The 13,363-nt window shown below is 53.2% G+C and overlaps 1 protein-coding gene and 1 long non-coding RNA gene across 2 annotated transcripts; both read right to left on the bottom strand.

The window, feature by feature from the left end:
* Positions 1–1,201: 1,201 nt before the first annotated feature.
* LOC112648160 (left-right determination factor 1-like) lies at positions 1,202–5,244 on the bottom strand. Its single transcript, XM_035719439.2, has 4 exons — positions 5,165–5,244; positions 4,628–4,819; positions 4,167–4,409; positions 1,202–3,889 (listed from the first exon to the last, which is right to left on the bottom strand). The coding sequence occupies exons 1-4, from the start codon at positions 5,242–5,244 to the stop codon at positions 3,526–3,528; spliced, it is 879 nt and encodes a 292-aa protein (XP_035575332.2). The 3' UTR covers positions 1,202–3,525.
* A 1,186-nt stretch (positions 5,245–6,430) lies between these two features.
* On the bottom strand, positions 6,431–8,969 carry LOC125755371 (uncharacterized). Its single transcript, XR_007411713.1, has 2 exons — positions 8,072–8,969; positions 6,431–6,840 (listed from the first exon to the last, which is right to left on the bottom strand). It is a non-coding gene; the product is annotated as an uncharacterized LOC125755371 (long non-coding RNA).
* Positions 8,970–13,363: the final 4,394 nt, after the last annotated feature.

Genomic DNA, 13,363 nt, shown 5'->3' with positions numbered 1-13,363 from the left:
CTGGAGGGAAAGGGGGAAACCCTGGTTGCGCAGTAAAGCTGACAGGGAGTCTGTCCCCATCCCCCGTGAGTGTCTTCAGCCCTGCAGGAGCCAGCGCCCCAAGGAGCCCGCAGCGCCCTCCACAGCCCCCTGCGACGCAGGCAGGGATGGGTGAGCACGGACCCTGGGCCCTGGCACCCAGTCACACAACTTGGCAGTCACTTGGTCCACTGCACCGGGCATTCCTGCCCTTGAGGACACTACCTGCAGCCGAAGGGGAAGGCCACCCCACGCCCCAGTCTCAGGTAGCCAGTCTTCTCAGGTCCCCAACCCCAGTGGCTCTGGTTTCTGGGCAGAGCTGTCCTCACCCTTCCGGAAGCCCTGGGCTCCCCAGGCCCGGGCAGGGGTCACCGCCGGGCAGTCCCAGCGGCTTCCACCTTCCACCTGTCCCCCAGCGCAAGGCACCCAAGCGCCAGCCCCTTCCCAGTCCTGCGGGGCCCAGGGTCCGCGAAGGAAGTGCCCCCCCTTCCCAGGGCTGGGAGGTCGGGCTCCGGGGACAGGTCCCGAGGGGAAGGAAGGGGCCAGAAGGGGAGAAGAGGGGGACGGGGGGCAGGGAGGCTCGGAGGGGGAGTCCGGGAAGGCTGCGGGGCCGCACCGACCCCTGCTCCCACCCCTTCCCCTCTACCTGCAGTCTGGCATCCGGCTCCACCTGGCCGCCCGGGAGGCGCCCCACCACTTAAAAGTTGCAAAGTGAAACTCCAGCGCCTCCCGCACATGCGCAGAGCCACGCGCCGCCGGCCCAATTCTCCGCTGTGACCAGCGCCCCACGGCCCTCACCTCGCGCAGTGCGCAGCCTGCCCGACCGGGCCTGCAGCCGCCCCCCAAACAACACGCAGCTAGCTCGGCTCCTGGCGGCGGTCTCCAGGCGGCCTGAGGCTCCCAGGGTCCGGACCCAGCTGCCCTGCCCCACGGGGAGCGGGTGGTGTGTGATGTGGGCAAGAAGGACAGAAAAAATTATTAGATTTCCTTACTGCCCACAGCCCACTGACAAGTCCTTGAAACAGGCAGAGTGACATTCTTCTAGGAGCTCAGCTGCCTTGATGTTGATACTTTGCAAAGAGCAAAAGGCAACCTTATCCCCACCCCTGGGAATCCGTAAATCTACTTTAACATATAAAAATTCCTTTAGATATTTCCTTTTTAAAAATATTTTAATTACGTATTTATTTTTAAAGATTTATTTATTTATTCAGGAGAGACACAGAGAGAGAGGCAGAGACATAGGCAGAGGGAGAAGCAGGGTCCCCATAGGGAGCGGGATACAGGATTCCATCCCAGGACGCAGGGATCATGACCTGAGCCAAAGGCAGATGCTCACCCACTGAGCTACCCAGGTGCCCCTATAAATTTCCTTTATCTCTAAACCCCCCAAGATACATGTTGGCGATCATCCCCCAAGGATATGGCCCACCGACATATATCAGAAGGGTCTCATGACTCGGGCTTTATTACACAATGACCTTCCCCAAACAACAGCTAGCCCCCTAGACGTCCTGTGAACCTTACTTCCAAATTCCTTAGAGACTCACACTCTCCCTAACCCCATCCTGACTTGGAAGTATATAAGGGGCCACTCAAGGGGGCCACCCCAGTGCAGTTCTTGCTGCCATGTCCCCTAACATTCTTTTTCTACACCAGTGTGCACAGTCAGCTGCAAGCTCCCTGGGGCACAGCCCTGATGCTCCTCCTGCAGGCCTCCGTTTAGCATCTGCAGCCCTGGGGGCGTGGGAGCAGGGGAACCTCAGGGCCTTTCTGGCACTGCAGCACTTGACCTTCACAAGAACTTCTCAGGCCTCTCCCAACTCTTGGCTCTCACAGACATTCTCCGTATGTCCCTGGCCCTGATTGGAGCCTGGCTGTGGCTCTCTGCAGTGGGGTGGCTGGGGTGAGTGCCTAGCATCTCTTCCTGCTTTTCAGATAGTTCTTTCCATTCCCCATCTGGCCTTCTCCTTGTCCCTCCCACCCTCACCCCACCCCAAACCCAGCCACTAATTCCTGCAGTTTACCCAGGGCCCCTGCACTCAACCCTCGTCCACCTAATAAATGCCTGGACAGCTGTCCTCTACTGCAGTTACCTTTTGCTCCCAAGGGCCTCACACTTGACCTCCCCCAGGTTCCTGGTCTGGTTGGTTGGCTGGATGTCTGTCCTCCCCCCTACTGCCCCCACCCCTTCTCAGACTGATTGTCTTTGCCTTTATCATCCTTCACACCTGTCCTTCATGTCCTCATTCCTTCCCTGCCTGAATTAATGGCACCGCCACCCCTGGTCTGAGCTGAGGGGTCCAGGGACATGCCAGGCTCCATTCCCAGTTATTAGAATGGTGAAGCCACTGACAAAAAACAAAGCAAAAAATGAAAAGGAGAACCATCAGAATCTTTGATTTCAAAATTTCAGAGAGGGAAGGGATTTCTAAACTTGATTTTCAGTAGATTAAGTTTATTTAGAAATCAAGAGAATGCCTGATGGGTCAGAATGTGAGCTGAGATAGTCATAACCCCAGTTATTTATCATTAGTGTGTGGGGTGCTTGTAAAAACACCATTTCCTTAAGTCTCCAGTAAATACATGGGAGTCAGGGATTGTTCTTGTACATGGGGAAGAAACAGTTTGAAGGGTATGGAATTCAGAGCTCATAAGGGCTGTGCACACTGGCTAGGAATTCAAGGCATCCAGACTGGGAACGAACTCACAGCTTATCTGCCCCTGTCATCTCTCATATCCAACATTTTCAACATCTGCTCCCTTCATCTGCCCCCAAAACTAAAGGCAGTTCTACAGTCTTGTAGTACTGATGAGTTTTCCACCAAAGACTTTTTTTTTTTTATTTTATAGCAAGTGGAAGTGAAACACAGCCAGGAAAGTAAAAACATCAATAGTGACAAGTATGTCTGCTTTGGTTCTAACAGGACAGGTACACTGGATTCTGAATGGCTTCAGGCTCAAATTCCTATATTAGTAGCTGAGACTGTGACTGAATCCCTCCTAGATCCTTCCTTGGCTTTCTAAGTAGGCTGATCTAATCCCCGAGAACTTTCTGTTCCCTCAGCATTCTGCATCAAATGGAGAAATACAGATTATAATGTGTTTTGTTTGCTTGTTAGAAAATGCCCTCACTGTCTGGGTTGGGAATACACAACCTTAGGGCCATTCCACAGGACACAGCCCACATCCAGTGACCGTACAAGGAAACGGTGACAATTTGGCTTTCTGCTCTTAGGTTATAGAGTTGACAGAGGTAAGTGCTTGGGACATCCTGCAGTGAATAACATGAACAGAGAAGACAGGCAGGGACTACCCAGTTGCCAGGGAGTCTTGGGAAACAAAAATCAGCAGGTGAGCTGAATGGACAGAGGAAGCAAATTCAAAGCTCAGATGATGGCCAAAAGTGTTTGCCCAGCAGCAGATCTGTAATCCCCAGCTCTTCCCATGCCCTTGAGCACGCCTGATGCACATGGAAGCCAAACCCCTCAGCACTGCACCCCACACCTAAGGCTCCAGCTTCCTTGGCACAGGCATCCCGTCCCAGGAGCAGCTACACTTCTGCACCCTCATGTTGGGCAGGCTGACCACCCGGGGCCTGGGCCTGCCTCCCTCTTTGACAGTGATGATCATGGGCAGCGATGTCGTCTCCGAGGGGACGCACTGCCGTGGCCCCAGAAGTGGCCACTCGAAGGGCAGAGGCCACGGGGGCTGCTGACAGGTGCCCACACACTCGTAGGCCAGGAACCCCGGGGGCTCCAGGACCCAGTTCTCGGCCCACTTCATCCCCCGCAGGTCAATGTACACCTCCTGGCGGCAGCAGCGGGCAGCCTGCGTCACCGGCACCTCGGGGTCACAGTCGCCCTGAGCTCTGCGGGGACAAGGAGAGGCAGGGGTCAGCTGAGGGTGCCCGGGGCAGGGGGAGGGCCCTGGCGGAGGGGGCGTCTAGGAGGGAAGTGTTCCATCCTGGCTGTGTTCAAAAGGCTGCTTGTGATCCGGCTGGATGACTACCAGTGGCCAAACAGCACAGAACAAGTGCCATCAGCCCCGAGAGTGGCCGGAGAAATTTCCCGCACCCGCACCCCAAAAGAGCCCCTTCAACGGAGGTGGCAGTCCCTAGGTGCCCCATCCGCAGGCCCGGCGCCTACCCGTAGGTCCCCAGGTCCAGGGTGTGCAGCTCCAGCCGGGGCTCCCCCTGCCCGGCGCCCGTGGGCCCCTGGGAGGCAAAGCGCACCAGCCTGTGGGCCCCGGAGGCGGGCGGGCCCAGGTGCTCCCTCTGCACCGACACCTGCAGGAGCAGGGGCTGCCGAGGCCGGCTCAGCTGCTGCCAGAAGGTCACGGCCTCCGTCACGTCAAAGGCCTTCCAGCCGCTCTCGTGGAGGGACACCAGCCTGCGTGCCACAGGGGGGCCAAGGGGGACAGGGGCCTGAGCTGGGGAGGAGGGGGTGGCTCCCGGGGGTGGGGGTGGCTCCCCTCCGCGCCACCCCGCTGGGGACGCCCCCAGCCCCCTCCCCCCCTCCCCTTCCCGCCGTCTCCCCCAGCTGGGACCCGCCCCCGGCCCTCTCCTCCCTCCCCTCCCTCCCCGCCCCGCCCCGCTCGCAGCCCCCACCTGGAGTCCACCAGGGAGGTGCGGTTGGGGCCGTCGTCTCGGACTTGCAGCCACTCGATGGTGACGCGGGCGCGGGCGCTGTACCGGCTCCTGGAAGAGGCGCAGCACCGCCGCAGCAGCCACCACCAGGGCTCCTGTGTGAAGGACCGATCCTGTCTGCCGGGATGAGCATCTGGCCCGGTGCTCAGGAGGCTGGGGGGAGGGGGAGGCTGCTAGATCCTGGGCCGTGCGCAGTGGGAAACCACTATTCCGGAGGCACCGTCCTGGGCAAGGGAACCTGTGATAATTTAGCACCGATGCAGCTTTATCCAATTAGGCCCCATCTGTCCCTCTTTCTGGCTGTTGATGGATTCAGAGATTAGAAGTGGAAGAACCAGCCAATCCATTGCCCCCTCCGACTTCTGAGCCAAGGCAAGTGATGCTCAGACATGACCGCTTCCTAAAGCTCCCACAGTCACTGATGGCTACAGCGTATGTACTATCCGGGCTCCCAATGGCCATCCTGAATTCCCTCTACACCCTCCAGCTCTTCCCAACCAGAGCCCTGCCTGACCCCGGAAGCTGTCCTGGGGGTACTCAGTCCAGGTGATGGGGCTGGGCAGCAGTGGGCCAATCATCCAGCTTCCGGAGGCTTCCTGCTTGTGATGGACGGTACCACTGCCCGAGGGCCACTTTGGACCTGGCCCTGGGCCTAGAGCTGAGGGTACCATGGAGGGCAGGGGGCTGGCATGGGTGTGGGCAGCAAACCTGGTACCCCCTGGAGAGATGAGTGATGGGGGCTGAGGCAGGAAGGCAGGAGGGCAGGTGAGGTGTAGGGCCCTGTGCTTACCACCACCCTCCCGCCCCTCCAGATTTGAACCCCCCTAGAATCCAGGCTGCCAGGTGAGGGGTCAGAGGTCATGCTCAGCCTCCAAGGGTCAGGGACCTGCTGGACCTGGCCTGGGCTCAGAACCAGAAGGGATTCTGAGGTCAGTCAGGCTGGAGCCCAAAAGCAGCTTCACTCCTGCATTAGAGCCTCACATCTGGGGGCTCCAGGGGCCTCCTGTCCCCTTCCTGTTCAGGGCAGGCCCTGCTGGGGGTGTTCCAGAGATGCCCTGTGGCCTGGCCCCACATGCCCTGGGTCATCCCAACCCTGCACCCATCAGTCTCCTTGATCCCAGGCCCAGGGGCCCATGTGGCCCTTTGGGGTCTTCAGACAAGCTCCCAAGTAGGCCCACCTGTCCTCCCAGGATGGCCGGGATCAGCAGGGTGGCCCCTCCCCAGGGGCTCCCTAAGCAGGAATAGGGACCCTCGTTTCTATTCATCCAGCCCCTTCCTGGCAGGAACAAGTCCTGGATTGTCCTTGCCGTGCCACCCACTAGCTGTATGTAATTGGGCGAGTTTTCTATCCTCTTCCATAGAAGTCTCCTCGTATAACATGGGAATAATGTACTGGTTTTTTTTTTGTTTGTTTGTTTGTTTGTTGCAAGGAACTTGTCAGTATTGATCAAGATGTCAGCAGACTGCCTAGTACAGCCCCCTGGTGTACAGTAGGTGCTTAATAAATAACAGGAGTCTTTTCACAGTGCTACTGATTTTTCTAGTGTTTTATTTTTTTTTTTAAGATTTTATTTATTTATTCATGAGAGACACACAGAGAGGCAGAGACACAGGCAGAGGGAGAAGCAGACTCCATGCAGGGAGCCTGATGCAGAACTTGATCCCAGGACCCAGGAATCATGCGCTGAGCCAAAGGCAGACACTTAACCGCTGAGCCACCCAGGCGTCCCTCCAGTGTTTTATTTTAAGAAAATTAAGTTAACACTGTTTTTTAAATCCTTTTTTTAATAATGAACACACATAGTACGAGAGTGAAAGGTACCAAGGGGGTGCATGAGAGACAGCCGGGCTCCTTCTCTTGTTCCTCATCCATCCTTTTCCCCAAGATGATCTGTGCTCTTCAGCGAGACATGTCACTATTTCTCCAGGTGGGCCCCGCCTCTCCTCCCAGGACAGCCAGGGTCAGCAGAGCGGCCCCTCCCCTGGTGCTCCCTAAGCAGGAATAGGGACCCCGGTTTCAGTTCATCCAGCACCTTCCTGGCAGGAGTGAGTCCCGGGCCATCCTTGCCGTGCCACCCACTAGCTGCATGGCCTCCCGTGAGTCCAGAGGACTGAGCCAGCCTCCTTCTGACAGCTGTCTGCTTCAATTGGATAAGGCCAGGAGAGCCAGGATTCTGAAAAGAGCAGGAAGGTAACAAGAGCAGATGTGGCTTGGGCACCCATTGTCCCTCCCCTTGAGTTCCCGGGATACACATTATTAACACTCCCATCTGACCAATAAGGTGATGTACTTGCCCAAGGTCACAGGCCAGCCTTGGCCCCCCTCGGAGTTCTCACTAACAAACTATGACCTTGGACAAGGGTCTTAACTGCTCTGAGCCTCCTTTGTGAAATGTCAGCACTGTTTCCCTCCCAGGGCACGGGGGAGGGTGAAGGAGCCCCGGGAGGTCTGTAAGGCAAAGTGGGAGACCAGGCTGCACCAAGGGGGGTGCACACTGTGAAATCACCCGAAGCAGGGCACTGGGACTCCCTTGGGCTCTGGAACACAGCCTCACCTGGTGCCTCCCTCTACCGGGGGGGAGCCACTCTTCCCCTGCCCCACCCCTCCCTCCTCCTTACCCCCCTGCACTTGAGCTTCCTATCAGCTGCCTCTTGGTCTCCCCAACACAGAGAAGAGGCAAAATCCTTAAATATCTGCTTCATTAATTGAAGAGAAAGGGAGGGAGGAATAGAAGCTTATGGAGAGAAGGGCTTCTAGAAGATCCTTCTTCAGGACAATATTTGAGCAAACAGACTAGTTTATAGGAGCATTTTTCTTTCTGTGCATTTTTTACCTGGTCAAAAAAGAGATTAATATTACTAACAACTCTCCCCAAGAAAGGAAAGAGAGAGAGAGGAGGAGGAAAGAGAAAGAAAGAAGAAAGAAAGAAAGAAAGAAAGAAAGAAAGAAAGAAAGAAAGAAAGAAAGAAAGAAAGAAAGAAAGAAAGAAAGAAGAAAGAAGGGAGGGAGGGAGGGAGGGAGGGAGGGAGGGAGGGAGGGAGGAAGGAAGGAAGAAGAAGAAGAAGAAGAAGGAAGAAGAAGAAAGAAAGAAAGAAATCTGTGTACAATCCTACCACCTAACAGTGATTTGTTTGCTTTTGAGTGTCTGAACCCTGGGAAGTCTGGTGTTTAGGTGGGAAGGAAGACGGTGTCTGGACTCAGGGCTGGGAAGTCCCCACTCCCTGGAGGTGAGGAGGAGGAGGAGGGGAGGCCAGCGGGGCTGTGGACCGAGGCCAGCAGGCCAGGGAGGACAGCCCCACCATCAGGGATGACCCTGTTCTTCCAAGGACAGAGGCTGTGTCGGCTCCGCGGCTGCCTACACGCTGGCGATGGGCCCGAATCCGGTGCTGGGCCTCCGTACTTACCTCCTGGGTGTCTGCTCCAGCCGGAAATGTCCCTTGACAGGTGCAGGTATGATCGAGGCCATGAAGGGAACAGACAAACCAGCCAAACAGCCAGAGCCGGGCCTGTTTGGGCCCCTGCCTGCCTTGTGGATCCCAGGGCTGGTAGACCTTGCGGTCCTGCTGCCATCGCTGCTTCCTACTAGGCCTACGGACTCTTGTTCTCTGCGGTGAGGCCCACAGCAGAGAAAGGAAAAGACAAGCTTTTCAATTAGGGGGGAGAGGCACGGGCACACCTAGGCCACGGCGTCCTGCCCCCAGCCCTAGCGGAGGACACAGGGCGAGGAGGGAGGTACTGGAGAACAGGCGGCGGGGTCCCTGTGCAACCACACCTGTCCACCCATGCAGCCCATTGTGCTGAGGCTGACGTGGGTGCCCCTGCCCGCTCCCCAGGGGCATACACAGCAAGCCCTGGGAACTGGTGGCCTTTGCAGCTCTGGGCAGCATCCCCCAGGCTGGCAGGCCTGAGTCCAGGGGTCAAGGAGCCCCATCTCGTCTGCAGGGGTCAGTCCACTCCTGCTGCCAGCAGCCCAGGGTGGTGTGGGAGCCCGAGCCTCCTCCATCACCCAGTCACCCAGGTGGGAGCAGCCCATCCCCAGAGCCAGGAGGGCCAGCCTCGGTGGGATGGCTCTGGGACTCCACTGAGCCCTGAATATGGGGTACCTGATAACCCGACCTCCTGGCCCTCCTGCTTCCCTTCCTCATCCTGTTAGGGACTTAGGTGCTCAGAGATGGAAGCAAAAATGTCACATGAGAGAAAGGAAAGAAAGAAAAGGTGGGCTGTGCCACTGTGGGAGGCTCCCTACTCTGAGCACGTCCAAGGCTACCTACCCCTCCTCCCCCAAATGTGCCCTCAAGATCAAAGGGCCACTTAGATCCGAGGGGAGGCCTCGGATGGTTGTTGGGGTGTGTGCCTCACCTAGCCGCCTCTGCGGAGCTGCCTCTTCTGCTAGGATGCTTTTCGTCCTCACACAACACGATTAAAGCACTATGTACAGTATTTTCCTGATTTGTCCTTTTTTTTATTATTTTTTTTATTTGTCCGTTTGAATGGTCAGTGGTCCCCATACTCCCGCCCCAGAAACACTTCTGGGGGCTGCATGTCTCTCTGGGATCCTGGACTGGTGGCTCCTGGACACCCTGCTCCCCCACCCCCACCCCCACTCCCCGCCCTCTGCACTGAGTTTAAAAAGGCTTGGATTCTCCAAGCAGGGGGCAAAACTTGCTTGCTGCTCTGGGACTGGAGATAAGGCTGAAAATGTAAACATCCCCCGGAAAGAAAGCGCGTGGACCTGAATCTCTAGAGGGATTCCACAGAGATCTCTATATAAACACACGATAAAACTAAAATGTCATCACAGTACACGTATTGTTTTGAAATTTGGTTTTTATTTTCATTTCCCTTTATTTTTATCATGGGCCTGTTTCCAGGTAAGTATTTATTATTTTTTTAATGGCTCTTTAGAAAATTAAACAAGTAATGCTTGAAAATGTTCTTGATGAAAAAAAAAATGTTCTCGATGTCACGAACCCCAGGAGGGCAGGGGTCCCTGGCTGGCTCTGTCGGGGGCACATATGATGTTTGATTTCGGGGTGGTAAGTTCGAGCCCCACATTGGGTGTTGAGATTCCTTAAAACTAGTAATTAAAAAAAAAAAAAAAACAGCAGGGGGCACCTGGATGGCTCAGTGGTTGAGCATCTGCCTTTGGCTCAGGTCATGATCCCATATTCCTGGGATCAAGTTCTGCTTCAGGTTCCCCACAAGGAGCCTGTTTCTCCCTCTGTCTGTGTCTCTGCCTCTCTCTGTGTGTCTCTCATGAATAAATAAATAAAATCTTTAAAAAAATAAAAACAGCAGGGCAGAAGTCTATAGAGGAGAAAGCAGAAGTCTCCCTTCCCACCTCACAAATTGTCTGCTCAAAACAATACTTTCCCAAAACAGTCAGTGCTGTAGGGCAGAGGTCTGAACAGGCTCAGCAGGAGTCTGTGCCCAGGGAGCACAGGGCTGTGGTTACAGTGTCTGCTGGAAAGGACACTGCTCCTAAGCTCCGCCAAGTTGCTGACAGAGTCCAGCTCCTTGGGCTGGACTGGCTGCAGGCTGGGAGCCCCTCTTGACTCCGTAAGGGCATCACTTAGCAGATGCCACTGTACCAGAGCACCACACACAGGGCAGTTTCAATGACCAACACTCATTCCTCACAGTCCTGGAGGCTGCAAGTCCAAGGTCAGAGCATCAGGGTGCTGGGGTTCTGGTGAGAGCCCTCCTCCAGCTTTCAGACAGCTGCCTCTTGCTGTGCCCTCAGGTCACATGAGGGCACGGATCCCATGAAGGCTCCCCCTTCCTGACCTAACCACCCTGCAGAGGCCCCACCTCCATACACCATCACACTGGCAATTAAGGCTTAAATGTGTGAACTTGGCAGGAGGGGGACACGTTCCCCCGACCATGTGGCCCCTCCATTTTCGTGCCAATTACTATGTGTCAAATGTCCCTTAATGGGGGCACCTGAGTGGCACAGTTGGTTAAGCGTCTGCCTTTGGCTCAGATCATGATCCCAGGGTTCTGGGATCGAGCCCCATGTCAGGCGCCCAGCTCACCAGGGAGCCTGCTTCTCCCTCTCACCCCGTTTGTGCTGGTGTGCTCTCCATGCTCTCTCCCAATCTCTCTCTCAAATAAATAAATAAAATCTTTTTAAAAAAAATGTCCCTTAATGCTTTGCATCCCTCTGACTTCCTTTTTTTTTTTTAAATATATTTTATTTATTTATTAGAGACACACACAGAAAGAGAGGTCAAGACACAGGCAGAGGGAGAAGCAGGCCCCATGCAGGGAGCCTGACGTGGGACTCGATCCTGGGTCTCCAGGATCAGGCCCTGGGCTGAAGGCGGCGCTAAACCGCTGAGCCACCAGGGCTGCCCCCTTTTTTTTAATATTTTATTTTTTTATTTGAGAGAAGAGACCAAGCAAGAGAGAGAGCACAAGCAGCAGAAGCAGAGAGAGAAGCAGACTCCCCGCTGAGCACACAGCCCGACATGGGGCTCGATTCCAGGACTGACTCCAGGATCATAAACTGAGCAGAAACCAAGAGTTAGATGCTTAACCAACTGAGCCACCCAGGGGCTCCAGAAAGCTCTCTGCTCTCTCTGCTACTTAGGGCTGATATAGTTAACTGGGCTCACCCTGAATATTCCAACATAATCTAACTGTGCCATATAATAAAATCATGTAATCGAGGATGTGATATCTCTGCATATAGTCCAATTCTGTGATATCTCTGCATATAGTCCATATAGTCCATATAGTCCAATAGATGAGAGCAGGGCATCACTGGGGGACCTTCTAGAAATGTGTCTCCCATGGTTGACCACTGGTAGGGGCTTGATACACATCTTTTCAGACCTTTTTCCATGCTTTTGTGTACACTTAAGCATATCACTTTATTTTGTGTTATATAAATGGTACTCATGGGTATTTTTCTGTAGTTTTTTTTTTCAGTTAAAATGTTTTAGGATATTTTCTATGCCAACAGATCTTTACTGATATTTTCCAACACCTAATCTTTTAAATTTTTTTTTCTGAAGATTTTTTTGAGGGAGGAGGGCGAGGAAGAGAAAGAATCTCAAGCAGACTCCCCTACAAGTCATGACCTGAGCTGAAACCAAGAGTCACACACTTAACTAACTGAGCCACCCAGGCTTCCACCAACAATTTTTTTAAAGATTTTATTTGTTTATTCTTGAGAGATACAGCGAGAGAGGCAGAGACACAGGCAGAGGGAGAAGCAGGCTCCCTGTGGGGAGCCCAACGCGGGACTCGATCCCAAGACCCTGGAATCACACCCTGAGCTGAAGACAGACACTCAACCACTAAGCCACCAGGTGCCCTCCACCAACAACAATTTTAAAAAGACTTAATGAATAAAGAAAAAACCAACTAGGTCCTTGCATGAGAAAAATTCCAGTGCTTCTTAAATTAATCTACAAATGTAACAGAATTCAATAAAAATATTAGAGTGTGGTAAAACCCAGCATACACAAAGTCAAAAACCAATAATAAGCCAGGGGGAGATATAACATTTGCAATAGGGGAGCACTGTGTCCACAATGTATAGTGTCCACAAGTCAAAAACCAAAATGGCAACTTGGTAGAAAAATAGACACAATGTACTGAATGAATAGTTCTCAGAAATGGAAATACAAATGGCCTTAAACATTTGAAAAACTGTTCACCGTTATTCATAATAATAAATGCAAATTAAGAGTACAGTGAGATGCCACTTTTTCTGTATTTGATTTTTTTTTAAGTTTGGTTTTTAATGACACTGTGCTGGTGAGGCTGTCCTCTCATCTGTTGCTGGAGGAAATGGAGCTCAGTTTGGCAATATCTACCAAAATGAGAACTATAAGGGGGAACTTGGGTGACTCACAATGCTGAGCGTCTGACTCTTGATCTCAGCTCAGGTCATGATCTCAGGGTCGTGAGTTCAAGCCCCCGCACTAGAGTCCACACTGGGCACCCAGCCTGCTTAAAAAAGAGAGAGAGAGAGAGAGAGAGAGATCTATATATACTCTGTAGCCAGTGTATCCACTTGTAGACTTTTATTCAAAAGACACATTCATACAGGTATGAAGTGGCACTTATACTAGACTATTTATTGCAGTATTATTTGTAACAGTAAACACTTGGGAACAGTATGAACTTCATTCAAAGAGATCTGATTACATAAATCTTGCCACATCTGTACAGAGGAATTTTATATAGCAGAAAATAAAATAAATAAAATAAAATAAAATATGAGGCAGCACTACATAGAAGACTGCATTGTGTCCCCCACACATTCATATACTGACGTCCTAACTCCCAGCACCTCAGAATGTGACTGGGTTTAGAGATGGGACTTTAAAAAGATAATTAAGGGAAAATGAGGTCATGGGGGAGGTGATCTCATCCAATCTGGTGTCTTCTAACAACAGAAAATTGGGACCCACAGACCAGGGGTGCACGTGCATAAAGGACCTACCATGTGGGGACAGAGAGATGGTGGCCACCTACAAGCCAGGCAGAGAGGCCTCAGAAGAAACCATGTTTGCTGGCACTTTGATTTTGTGGCTGACGATAAATTCCTATTTCAAGGAGGTTACAGTGTTGGAGAAAATAAATCAATAAATCCTTTAAATCAATTAAACTAATTGCACTGGCTTTGGGGGGTGGGGGTGCGGGCCTGGGACAAGGGGCGGTACTGGAGGGGCCACAGG

The sequence above is a fragment of the Canis lupus genome, chromosome 7 (genome assembly GCF_003254725.2).
Source record: "Canis lupus dingo isolate Sandy chromosome 7, ASM325472v2, whole genome shotgun sequence".
In the NCBI taxonomy this organism is placed as follows: Eukaryota; Metazoa; Chordata; class Mammalia; order Carnivora; family Canidae; genus Canis; species Canis lupus.
This window is presented reverse-complemented; position numbering and strand designations above follow the sequence as displayed.